At 49.0% G+C, this 12,593-nt stretch overlaps 1 protein-coding gene across 10 annotated transcripts in view; it reads right to left on the minus strand.

Moving 5' to 3' along the window:
• Positions 1-279: 279 nt before the first annotated feature.
• Positions 280-12,593, minus strand: part of tle3b (TLE family member 3, transcriptional corepressor b) — a 38,747-nt gene continuing 26,433 nt past the window's right edge. For 7 of the 10 annotated variants that reach the window (XM_045225263.1, XM_045225260.1, XM_045225257.1 and 4 more), the window contains 12 exons: positions 10,013-10,135; positions 9,825-9,875; positions 8,840-8,992; positions 7,861-7,993; positions 7,494-7,669; positions 6,107-6,180; positions 5,460-5,709; positions 2,573-2,820; positions 2,249-2,396; positions 1,977-2,127; positions 1,598-1,674; positions 280-1,310 (listed from right to left, as the gene is read on the minus strand). In XM_045225263.1, the coding sequence (XP_045081198.1) occupies positions 1,203-1,310; positions 1,598-1,674; positions 1,977-2,127; positions 2,249-2,396; positions 2,573-2,820; positions 5,460-5,709; positions 6,107-6,180; positions 7,494-7,669; positions 7,861-7,993; positions 8,840-8,992; positions 9,825-9,875; positions 10,013-10,135 (1,692 nt within the window). In that variant the 3' untranslated portion in view covers positions 280-1,202. The remainder of the gene's footprint in view (positions 1,311-1,597; positions 1,675-1,976; positions 2,128-2,248; positions 2,397-2,572; positions 2,821-5,459; positions 5,710-6,106; positions 6,181-7,493; positions 7,670-7,860; positions 7,994-8,839; positions 8,993-9,824; positions 9,876-10,012; positions 10,136-12,593) is intronic. The other 3 variants (XM_045225264.1, XM_045225262.1, XM_045225256.1) reach the window with 1 other exon arrangement.

Raw genomic sequence — 12,593 nt, forward strand, 5'->3', positions numbered from 1 at the left:
GGATCAAATCAATGGGACTCCATAGAAGCATGTTCTCCTTAATAACCCACCATCTAGATGACCCTGTGGGTTGTTCTACATCGGCAAGATTCAGGTACAGACTCAACGTTCAGATCATGTCAGGCTAGCCAAAGCACGGTTTGTCACCCCGTATTAGTAATAATCCAGTAGAATTGAAGTCCATCGTTAGAATAAACAACCAGACCCCCCGATTTCCCTCCCCCCCCTTCCCACCAATAATCCAAGACGTAAAAGAGAAGAGTCAAAAGGGCACAGAGAAAGTAGTACAGTTAGTTTCTTTAATATCGTTTTAATTTACATTGTTCTCCTCCTCTCGCTGATCCCCCAGTCTCCTCTGATAGGCCGTGTCCAAGCGGGGGTCCTGTGGTATTCCACGGCTGTCCGTGGCTCTGCCTGAGCCGGCAGGCTCCACTTTCCAGACATTTTCGTAGCTCAAAAAAAAAGGGCACCATCACAAAACTGACATTTTAATCTCCACAAAACATTCTGGTTGACCATTTAGTTTTTCAGCCTCTTTGTTACTAGAGACCTTTCCATTTGATGTCCAAAAAGGTCAGCCTGGATTGAAGAATGTGCTTCAACCCCCCCCCCAAAACAAAAATAAATCCTTAAAAAAGAAAGTTTTCTACTTTCTGTTCTCCCTTGAATATCAAGCAGAAGGGAGAGGCCAAAAGCAAAAACGTCACAAGTACACCAGGACATGAAAATAGATATATATATTTATAATATATATATAAAATGTCTTTATTACTCCATTATGTACAATTTTCACAAGACGTCCAGGGAGCAACTGTTGGAAAGACGAAGCGCTGCTTCATCCAGTTACATTACAGAAACATTAATCGCGTTAAAAAAGAAACCCTCCAAAAAAAAAACAAGCCCAGGAACAGATTTTGAAGAAAAAAAACAGCAAGACAATTTACATCTTCAGTGCCCATAGGGTTACAGTCTGCACCAAAGTGTTGGTTAGATATGCAAGCCGATAGCCAATAATAGCCTGGTCAACTGCCAATCGCAGTTCATAGTGCCTTCTGAGCACCAAACCGGGAGTGGTATCGGCCGACATTGTCTGTAGTCCAATCCCTGGTGGTCTTTGAGGTTAGGGGGTGTGATGAGTGAAGTAAGAGGGGGAGGGGCTAGCAGCTCCCCTTGTCAGGCCAGTAGTTCAAACTGTGGTGTTTCTAGTAGATCACCTCGTACACGGTGGCCTTCTTGTCTCCGGAGCCTGTCACAATGTACTTGTCGTCTGCAGAGATGTCGCAGCTCAGGACGGAAGAGGACTCCTTTGACTGTTGTGGTAAAAGGGGAAAGAAAAACGTGTTAGCGATCCCATTCAGATCTAGTCATTTGTTTGCCTGAACTAACCCTGTAGCAAAAGTGACCATCTGGCTTGGTTGGTCTGAAAGAGAATTCTCTGAACAATTTTGGTTGCTTATGATTTACAGATTAGATTTGACAGTGGTAGCTCGGGTTTCCACACTGTTGGCCATTTTACAGGATAGTGAGCATCTATGCATGTGTGAGAGTGTGTATATGTGTGAGAGTGTGTATGTGTGTGTGTTATTGATTGGCGTACCTGGAATATGCTGGCGCCGTATGGAGTCCTCCAGGCGTTCAGGAGGTTGTCCTTCCCCGTGCTCACAAACCATTTACCTTTAAAAAACACAGGGCATGAGAGAAATATATGAGCACACAGAGACCAGGTTGTCCTCACCAAGCAGGACAGGGCTGCACAAGACTCTCCAAGCACGGAATTGGAAGTCCACATCGTTCCAGATTTAGCAGCTAACCCAATACAACTGATGTGGGGCAGTTGACATTACCTGTTGGTACAGTAGCAGTACCAACTAAACTGAACCTGGTTCAATTCCTTGAGAAAAAAGGTTTCTACACTTGAACTACATAAATACAGGTTATCAATTATATACAAAAAACTCCCTGGACATGTTTCTTACCACAGTAGGCGAACTTGAGAGAGAGCACGCAGCTCTCGTGCAGGTGGAGCTGGTACTTGTCAGGCTTGGTGTGGTGAAGGACCTCCACGTTGCTGCTCTCCATACCCACCGCCAGCCACTCCCCTGTGGGGCAGTAGCCCAGAGAGAAGATCTGGGAGGAGACGGGAGGTGGGGGTGAATGAGGGCAAAATAGAATGTGTGTGTTGGTGTGAGTGTGTGGTATCAGTGAGTGTGTGTGTGTGTTGGAACATATATAATATATATATGGGTACCTGGGAGGTGAAGTCATGCTGCTGGAGCTGCCGTCCCTCCCTCAGGTCCCATGAGCGAACGGTATTGTCCAGACCGCCGGTCCACAGCTTGGTCCCATCATGTGAGATGTCAATACAGCTGGCTCCGTCCGTGTGGCCCTGGAACTGCCTACAACACCCAACAAACACAGTGGATTTAGCCAAGTGATTCCACTGACGCTCTGGACATTTCAATGTAATCCCACTTCAATTATTACTGCTGCCCCTTTAAGATCATATAGGTAGTAGCACATTCCTCCCAGCCTCCAGCCAGTCATCTACTCTGTGGATGGATCGATCACTCACCTGACCAGGGTCTGGTTGTGCAGGTCCCAGACGGCGATGTTCCCGTCACTGCAGCAGGAGAAGCAGACCTTGGCGTCGGGGGAGATGGCCAGTGCGTAGCAAGCGGGGGCCGAGGAGGTGAGCTCCGCCTTGATACGTGGCGTCGGAGAGGCCAGGTCCCAGATGGTCAGCGTGCTGGCCTCACCACCCACAATCAGGGTGCGGCCGTCAGGGAGGAGCTTACAGGAGCGGATGTAGTTGTCCCTGTTCTGGAGACAGAGAGAGAGGGAGCGGGTTAAGATTTGGGCTTCAGCCAGTTATCGTGATAATAGCAGGTATCGTGATAATAGCAGGAATCGTGATAATAGCAGGAATCGTGATAAATTAGTGTGTATTGTTAGATATTACTATACTGTTGGCGCTAGGAACACAAGCATTTCACTACAACCGGAATAACACCTGCTAAATATGTGTATGTGACCAATAAGATTTAATTTGATTTAAAAGCAGGTATGGCGACTAACCCCATTCGATACATTGAACGGATGTGGGTGGAGCAGTATCTACATAGGGGTGCAGGTTGTGAACACTCACAAAAGCTCTGACGAAGGCCTTGAGGCCGATACGTAAAGATTAATAAAGAGCAGTGACACTAGCTAGCAAGAGCAGTGACACTAGCTAGCAAGAGCAGTGACACTAGCTAGCAAGAGCAGTGACACTAGCTAGCAAGAGCAGTGACACTAGCTAGCAAGAGCAGTGACACTAGCTAGCAAGAGCAGTGACACTAGCTAGCAAGAGCAGTGTGAGGGTTTCTCATCTTATTCAACTGTTACCATGCACCTGCAACAAAGATAGCTCAGATGTGTGAGTGCCTTTTGAATTTTGAAGCAGGTATGGCGGTAAAAGCAGGTATGGCGGTAAAAGCATCACAGAGTGAGTGTTTGAGTGTGGCTTCCCTCGGCTGTGGAGCGAGACTCATTTTCAGCTTTAACAAGGGCAGAAGAGTGCTAGCTGGACTGGGTGCATGAGGCGGGTGATGTGAATGAGAGATCAATAGAGGGCCGGGGCTCTCAGACGAATTAAACAGCTTGCTGATGGCTATATAAGACCTTGTCACAAAGCCAGCACTCTCCCTCTCCCTCTTCTCTCTGCTCCTACCCCCTCTCCAAAGTGGCGAGGAGAGGGTTGACAGTATCAAACTGATGAATGGGGAGCCTGGGAGAATGACTAATTGGGTGGGTAATGGCGAACCGGGGCAGGACAATCAGAAGATCATTACTTTTGGTATTTTTCCAAAACGTCACACACCAGGCCAACGAACAAGACGCTGTGCCTTGAATTATTACATTCACAAGAGCAGATGGAGGGAGAGAGTGGACGTGGGGTGAAGGGGGCTGGTTCAGAGAGTGGACGTGGGGTGAAGGGGGCTGGTTCAGAGAGTGGACGTGGGGTGAAGGGGGCTGGTTCAGAGAGTGGACGTGGGGTGAAGGGGGGCTGGTTCAGAGAGTGGACGTGGGGTGAAGGGGGCTGGTTCAGAGAGTGGACGTGGGGTGAAGGGGGGCTGGTTCAGAGAGTGGACGTGGGGGTGAAGGGGGCTGGTTCAGAGAGTGGACGTGGGGTGAAGGGGGCTGGTTCAGAGAGTGGATGTGGGGTGAAGGGGGCTGGTTCAGAGAGTGGATGTGGGGGTGAAGGGGGCTGGTTCAGAGAGTGGACGTGGGGGTGAAGGGGGGCTGGTTCAGAGAGTGGATGTGGGGGTGAAGGGGGGCTGGTTCAGAGAGTGGACGTGGGGTGAAGGGGGCTGGTTCAGAGAGTGGACGTGGGGTGAAGGGGGCTGGTTCAGAGAGTGGACGTGGGGTGAAGGGGGGCTGGTTCAGAGAGTGGACGTGGGGTGAAGGGGGCTGGTTCAGAGAGTGGACGTGGGGTGAAGGGGGGCTGGTTCAGAGAGTGGATGTGGGGTGAAGGGGGCTGGTTCAGAGAGTGGACGTGGGGTGAAGGGGCTGGTTCAGAGAGTGGACGTGGGGTGAAGGGGGCTGGTTCAGAGAGTGGACGTGGGGTGAAGGGGGCTGGTTCAGAGAGTGGATGTGGGGTGAAGGGGGCTGGTTCAGAGAGTGGATGTGGGGTGAAGGGGGCTGGTTCAGAGAGTGGACGTGGGGTGAAGGGGGCAGGTTCAGAGAGTGGACGTGGGGTGAAGGGGGCTGGTTCAGAGAGTGGACGTGGGGTGAAGGGGGCTGGTTCAGAGAGTGGACGTGGGGTGAAGGGGGCTGGTTCAGAGAGTGGACGTGGGGTGAAGGGGGCTGGTTCAGAGAGTGGACGTGGGGTGAAGGGGGCTGGTTCAGAGAGTGGACGTGGGGTGAAGGGGGCTGGTTCAGAGAGTGGATGTGGGGTGAAGAGGGCTATCCTGTTAGCTAGCTTGTCCAGCTTGGCTATCCTGTTAGCTAGCTTGTCCAGCTTGGCTATCCTGTTAGCTAGCTTGTCCAGCTTGGCTATCCTGTTAGCTAGCTTGTCCAGCTTGGCTATCCTGTTAGCTAGCTTGTCCAGCTTGGCTATCCTGTTAGCTAGCTTGTCCAGCTTGGCTATCCTGTTAGCTAGCTTGTCCAGCTTGGCTATCCTGTTAGCTAGCTTGTCCAGCTTGGCTATCCTGTTAGCTAGCTTGTCCAGCTTGGCTATCCTGTTAGCTAGCTTGTCCAGCTTGGCTATCCTGTTAGCTAGCTTGTCCAGCTTGGCTATCCTGTTAGCTAGCGTACAGCCCAGCCAACCTAAATTATTGCCTTTGTCCCACGTTGCCTGTTGTTATGCCTTATGCAAATATAATAATGATATGTTCATTCAGCAGATGGCTTTTATCCAAAGTGATGGTCTTACAGTTTAAACACATATCTATGTTTCCTAAAACAAAATGGCTCCTTACCAGGCAGTCCAGTTGGGACACAGGGCTCTTGCTGCCTGGCTGGCTGATGTCCCAGATCTTGACGCAGCCCTTGCCGCCAGTGTAGACGTGGCGCGTGGGGTTGCTGATGGTGACAGCGCACACCACCTCGCCGTGGCTCAGCGTGTTGATCTGGCGGGCGTGTCGTGGGATGCCCGGGCCTATCAGCGCATCCGGGGGAAAGGGCACCGGCTGCATCTGGCCGTCGGCGCTCACATGAAAGGAGTAGGCACTGTCGAAGGGGAGAAAAGGCAGTTGTTGTTTTGAGCCAAAATGAAACCTGGAACCAAAATGGTGGACTTGACCTGTGACTTTAGTGCAATTAAAGTATAGCTAATGCAGTGTGTTGGGAAACCAACCCTTTGCACATGACAAACATGCTTGGTGAAAACTCAATCATATTGGTTTTATAAAATTAAAATAACACCGTCAGCAGGTTAGCATTGGAATGATACATGCCAAATAATTATATTGCACATTTGTGGAAATGCTAAATCTCATCATAACTTCTCAATTAAAAACATGCCTGGTCCTGCTAATTAGTCTAATCCAAAAGAGACATCATACCCATCCAGTCGCTCGTGATAAATAGTTTTAACAGTTTAAACAAACTGGGTTTGGAGACTTACGGTTTTCCTCCAGAGATGGATGTGAGGCTGGCTGGCAGGCCTGGTCTCATGTGGGAGTGAGGGTCAAACCCCGCCTGGGAAAACACCACAGACAGACAGTTAGCATGTTAACACATTAGCCTAAAAAACAGTGCAAAGCTAATCCATGTTGCCAACTAAGCTAGGCTAATTGTTAAAACAGGAAACTTAGCATCGCTGCTTCTATAGCATTCAATAAGGCAGAGAAGGTCCGGTCACACAAATTTCCTAGGTGGCAAAGGTCCAGATGGACATTATCATTTATCGTCGTAGTGACAAACTCCCACCTCACAACCCATGCAACCCAAAACGGTTCACACCCCTCTTGTTGGCGGAGAGATAATTTTGCAGTTTTAAAGCAAATTTCCCACAATTCTACACATTTCACCAGGTCTTGTGGGTTTATAAACTGGGTGGTTTGAGCCCTGAATGATGATTGGCTGACAGCCGTGGTATATCAGACCGTATACCACAGGTATGACAAAACATGATTTTTTACTGCTCTAACTACATTGGTAACCAGTTTATAATAGCAATAAGGCACCTCGGGGTTTGTGGTATATGGCCAATATACCATGGCTAAGGGCTGTATCCAGGCCCTTAGCCGTGGTATATTGGCCATATACCACACTACTGAACTAGGTCGAAGCCCGACCTAGTTCAGTAGTAGTAGTCGAGACCCGCGGTCCGTATTGACCCCGTTCTGGGTCCGGATCGCGGTCCGCCAGTTGAGTATGGGGGTCATAAGGGGTATTTTTACCATCATTTCATCCAGCGGTGTGGATTCTACATTCGTTGAAAGGCAGAGCCTTTGCCCGGGTTCGTGGTAACGCTGTAGCTTTACACAACATCCCACTTGCTAATGCTAATGAAAGCCTGGGAGATTTCCACACACAGAGACAGTGTTTTGCCAGAGTTATTTTCCCCCTCCCTTGCAGCACCAGACATCAAAGCAGGGGAGGTTAGCTTACTCCAATGTTTCTATTGCCTAACACTTTACACAGAGAGCTGAGAGAAAAAAAATTACAACAATTCTAAAGAAATATTGAAAGAGTGAATTATTGAAATAGGAAATGAATTGTAAATTGGCTGCTAGTCATATTACAAGAGGTCTTTTAGCCGAAAGCAGTGTTGGCAGCGCTGCGGAGACGTGTAATATATAGTGAGAAGTGAGTCTGATGTATAGTTGTATGTATGTTTGCATGTCTGTGTTTGAGTGAACACACCTTTTCTTTCCTATTCCTGTATTGTATTACTCATGTTTTGTATTAGTAACTGTAGCCTGTGTGTAGGGAAGAGTGTGTGACCGTGTGGAGGGGCTACATGTTAGTATGTGACTACATGAGGTGGGAGTTTTGGGAGAGCGTACCATGGGCGAGCGTCCGTACGCAGCAGCAGCCGCCACGCTCATCTGGGGGGAGATGTGGAGGCCGGCGTAGACCCCGGGGCTGGTCAGGGAGCCGTTCATATCGTGGTGGCCCATCATGGCGAAGGGCGTGGCGTAGGAGCCAGCTATGGACAAAGGGGTACGCAGGGCTGGAGCTGCTAGAGAGAGGGTAGGAGAGAGATGTAAGGCCAACTGATTCTGCCATAGGCTAATGGGCAGCCCTACAGAGAAGTGCGTGTGTGTGTGGTTTTTTGTGGTTATTTTCGTGTTAATCTATTTGTGGTTAGCGGACGAGTGTGTTTGGTGTGTATGCATGGGTACATGAGTGTGTATGTGTGTGAGGACTTACCCAGTGCCTCCATGCCCGGGGGCTTGCCCATGATGGGTCGTAGACCAGGGGTGGTGCTGGTACCTGGTGTAGGGGCATCGTTACGAGGTGTGGGGGTGTTTGACTTCAGGCCCGGCGTGGAAGACTTGTCATTCTGACAGATAGAGAGAAAGATACTTCATTTGATTCATTTTAATTAAAAAATATATGATAATCACAAAAGCAATAGAACCCCAAACCACCAAACTATATTTCCTTACAACCAGGTCACAAGAGACAGGAAAAGAAGAACAATGAATAAAGACCAAGAACATGAGAGAGACAGGGAGCAATAGAAAGTCAAAATCCTAAAATAGCTGAACCGCTTTCCCCAAAAATCCAGTGACAATTTGAGTGGTGAGCTCAACATAATCCAACCTACTAGTGCCAGTTCATTAGAGCCCTGTGGGGCCACATAAACCTCTATTAGACTGGCCTGTCAGAGCCCTAACAGCCAAGATGGTGGCCCTTCTTTATCCCTCATTTCCTTTTAATCTGCACCCCTCCGCCACACATGAGCCCTGACTAGTTAAGCACATTGCCATATCACAGCCAAGGAGATAGGGCTGGTGAGGGAGGAGGGAGATCTCTGTAGTTTGCTCCCTGGACTAGACCAATAATTAAGCACATGGGGCCTGGTAAGGTGGTGGGGAGAGAGAGAGAGAGCGAGAGAGAGAGAGAGAGAGAGAGAGAGAACATGAGAGATGGAGGGACAGAGCAATCTCCCTGTCATTGCCCCGGTTTATTTACGGTCCGAGGCTGGGAAAGCAATTGACATTAATTCTGCCTGCCATAAAGGAGACTGATAGGAGCAGAGCACTGTGTGTCTCCTGTGTGCATCCTCCCAACCCCCCAAACACTCCTTCAGCAGTTTAATAGCTACACACACCCCTTGTCTGTTGGTTTCCTCTACCCCCTGCTTTACCCCTCTCTCTTACTCTCCCCTTTCACACACACTCACGTGGGCGTGGTCCTTGGCTTTGGAGGAGGGCGTGCTGCCGGAGGAGGCCACGGAGGCAGGGCTGTTGGGGGCGTCCTTCTTCAGGGCCCGTGATTTGTCCAGACCGTTTTCTGGAGGAGAATGGGCGGGGCTGGCCCTGGGAGTGGCTGGGTCCTAGAGAGAGAGAGAGAGATGATGATGATGATAATAATAATAATAATAGAGAGAGAGAGAGAGAGAGACAGAGAGACAGAGAGACCGAGATGATGAGAGAGAGAGAGACAGAGAGAGACAGAGAGAGACAGAGAGAGACAGAGAGACAGAGAGAGAGAGAGAGAGAGAGAGAGAGAGAGAGAGAGAGAGAGAGAGAGAGAGAGAGAGAGAGAGACAGAGAGAGAGAGAGACAGAGAGACAGAGAGACAGAGAGACAGAGAGAGAGAGAGAGAGAGATGATGATGATGAGGAAGGTAGAGAGGAAGGAAAAAGGAAGGGGATGTAATAGGGATGGGAAGAGAGAGAGAGAGAGAGAGAATGAGAATGTACATGAAGGTCAAACAAACCCGGGCCACATGTGCAAACACAGATCCACATTATGTTTCTCCTCTGTCACCCTAGGGTTCCGTCACCTCTAGGTTTCTTTGAAAAGCATTTATTTGTATAAGCATGTCTCCGTACAAATAAAAGTTGTATTTGGTACACATACGTGGATGTTACACAAAACCACACTGTTCCGTTTCCTTCTTTATTTTAGGGGAGGTTTCCCTGGTGACCTTAGCGAGGGTGTGACAGCTGTTAAGGTCTCTGTCAGCTTTGGTTCCTCAACAAAGACACCAGTGTTCAGTCACCAGCTACTCGAGAGACGGGGTGGAATGTGGCTCTGCAACTCAACCACACTAACATACCAACACACACACACACACACACACTCACACACTCACACACTCACACACACACACAGGTATGTGTCCACTCAAACACACACACGAAAGCGACCAGCTGCTCTTACCTCATTGGACACATCCACGACCAGGTCGTCACTTTTGTCTCCATCGCTATCCTGTTGAGAGACAGTGTTAGACAGTGACCACACTTATAATTGGTGTGTGTTTGTGTACAAACTTCTCCTGTTTAAATGTGCTAAGTGTATTATTTGTGTGTGTGTGTGTGTGTGTGTGTGTGTTCTTTCCCACTCACGTATCTGCTCATACTGTCCTTCTCCTCCACCTTGCGTTTCTTGGAGTCCATGCTATAATCGGAGGAGCTGCGGTGTTTGTCGCTGGCCGCACGCAGGCTGTCTGACGGAGACACCGAGTTATTCTGGAACAACGCAGACAGACAGATGAGGAACCACGTCAGTCACAGGAGTCTTCCCACGTAACAAAGAGTCTAGGAGAAAAACTGCTCTGCTAGTTTAGGTCTTGAAGTGGGGCTTTGTGCTGTATAGAGCTGCCAGGCGACCGACGGGGCTTTACCAAAGAAGTCAGTCCTTCACACACACACACACCTTGACAGAGCTAAACCTCCCCAGGAGTAGAGTATATTAGCTCAACAAGCTCCATGATGCATTAGTGAGGGACAGGGAGTGAGCATGACTGAGTGAGCCCAGGAGATAAACTGCACAGACGCATCTTCACCCAGGCCTTCCAGTGACTGGAGCAGCGACTCAACTGTCATCTTCACCCAGGCCTTCCAGTGACTGGAGCAGCGACTCAACTGTCATCTTCACCCAGGCCTTCCAGTGACTGGAGCAGCGACTCAACTGTCATCTTCACCCAGGCCTTCCAGTGACTGGGGCAGCAGACACACAACGCAAACAATGCATAGCTTGTTTTCCTGTCCTCCTCCTGCTAGCCCTCCAAAACACACACCTGAACACACACACCATCAGAAAGGCTCTTTCTCCAGAGCTGCTGGGGCTGAACGGATGACCGCTGGAGAGTCGGCTGGTGTGGGCACCTTGACAGGACCACTCAGTGTTTATACAGTACATAAAACAAGTAACGAGGGAGGGAGGGACAGGAAACTGACTGAACGACTGAATGATAGGAGAGCCTTAATGAGAGAGAGAAGAAGAAGCGTGGACAAAGAGCAAACGGAAACAGAGAAAAAAAGTAGGGCAGGAAAGTTGCCGAAAAAGAGGGAGTGAAAGAATTAAAGAAAGAGAAACAGAAAAGGGAGCTGGCATCCAATGAGAGGCCAGTAGTGTGGCACCGAGTTGAGTTCCCCACTTGTGGGCATGTTAGGCTGGCACTGCCAGGGTGGCGCTGGGTACACTTGGCCCTCCGTGCCAAGCCCACACTCTCATCCAGTCTTTCATTACCGGAGAGAGAGAGAGAGAGAGAGAGAGAGAGAGAGAGAGAGAGAGAGAGAGACAGAGAGAGACCGAGAGAGAGAGCGGACAAGAGCTGCCCATTTGAACCCCTCACCCATGTCCACTGGGAAAGAAGAAACGAATGACAGCGAAAGAGTAAACAGAAAATAAATGGAGTGAAAAAAAAGAAGAAAAAAGAGATGGGGCCTCAGAGCGTGTGGTTGACAGAGAGAGAGAGAGGAGGAGGATGTGTTTGGGCAGTGTTGGGGAGCCCCCATCGGAAGGGCTTTCTAGGCAACGTGCCCTCGTCTTGGCTGCCGCACAAAGGAATCTGACTCTTCGTGACTCTTTAAGCCAAACCCTCCATCCTGCCATTCCGCCATTCCTCCCCCCCCCCCATCCCGGCTCTAAATATGTACATGAATGTTGCCATTGTGGCTCCAGAATGCGCAGCTTCTCTTTTGGGAAAGGATAAAAAGCAAAGTGCCAAATAGAGGTGGATTGTCCTGTGGGGCTGAAAGAGGAGGGGTGGTGGTGGGTAACTAGTTAGCTACCTTCCAGGCCCTACTGTCTCTCTCTCTCTGTGTGTGTGTTTTTGGTTTTACTATCCTTGTGGGGACCAGAAGTCCTTAAGCCTTCAGTTCGGCTGGCGGATAGCCGAAGTTGGCTGGCAAAACCGAATGAGTGGGCTCTCATACACCCTTAAAATTCATTTGCTTAAAAAAATAAAGAGAAAAAAAGCGGCAATAGTACCGTTTGTCCATTTTGAGACGCCGTAGCCAGTATACAGTCGTGGTCAAAAGTTTTGAGAATGACACAAGTATTGGTCTTCACAAAGTCTGCTGCTTCAGTGTTTTTAGATATTTTTGTCAGATGTTACTATGGTATACTGAAGTATAATTACAAGCATTCCATAAGTGTCAAAGGCTTTTATTGACAATTACATTAAGTTTATGCAAAGAGTCAATATTTGCAGTGTTGACCCTTCTTTTTCAAGACCTCTGCAATCCGCCCTGGCATGCTGTCAATTAACTTCTGGGCCACATCCTGACTGATGGCAGCCCATTCTTGCATAATCAATGCTTGGAGTTTGTCAGAATTTGTGGGTTTTTGTTTGTCCACCCGCCTCTTGAGGATTGACCACAAGTTCTCAATGGGATTAAGGTCTGGGGAGTTTCCTGGCCATGGACCCAAAATGTCGATGTTTTGTTCCCCGAGCCACTTAGTTATCACTTTTGCCTTATGGCAAGGTGCTCCATCATGCTGGAAAAGGCATTGTTCGTCACCAAACTGTTCTTGGATGGTTGGGAGAAGTTACTCTCGGAGGATGTGTTGGTACCATTCTTTATTCATGGCTGTGTTCTTAGGCAAAATTGTGAGTGAGCCCACTCCCTTGGCTGAGAAGCAACCCCACACATCAATGGTCTCAGGATGCTTTACTGTTGGCATGACACAGGACTTATG

Source organism: Coregonus clupeaformis, chromosome 15 (genome assembly GCF_020615455.1).
Source record: "Coregonus clupeaformis isolate EN_2021a chromosome 15, ASM2061545v1, whole genome shotgun sequence".
Classification (NCBI taxonomy): domain Eukaryota; kingdom Metazoa; phylum Chordata; class Actinopteri; order Salmoniformes; family Salmonidae; genus Coregonus; species Coregonus clupeaformis.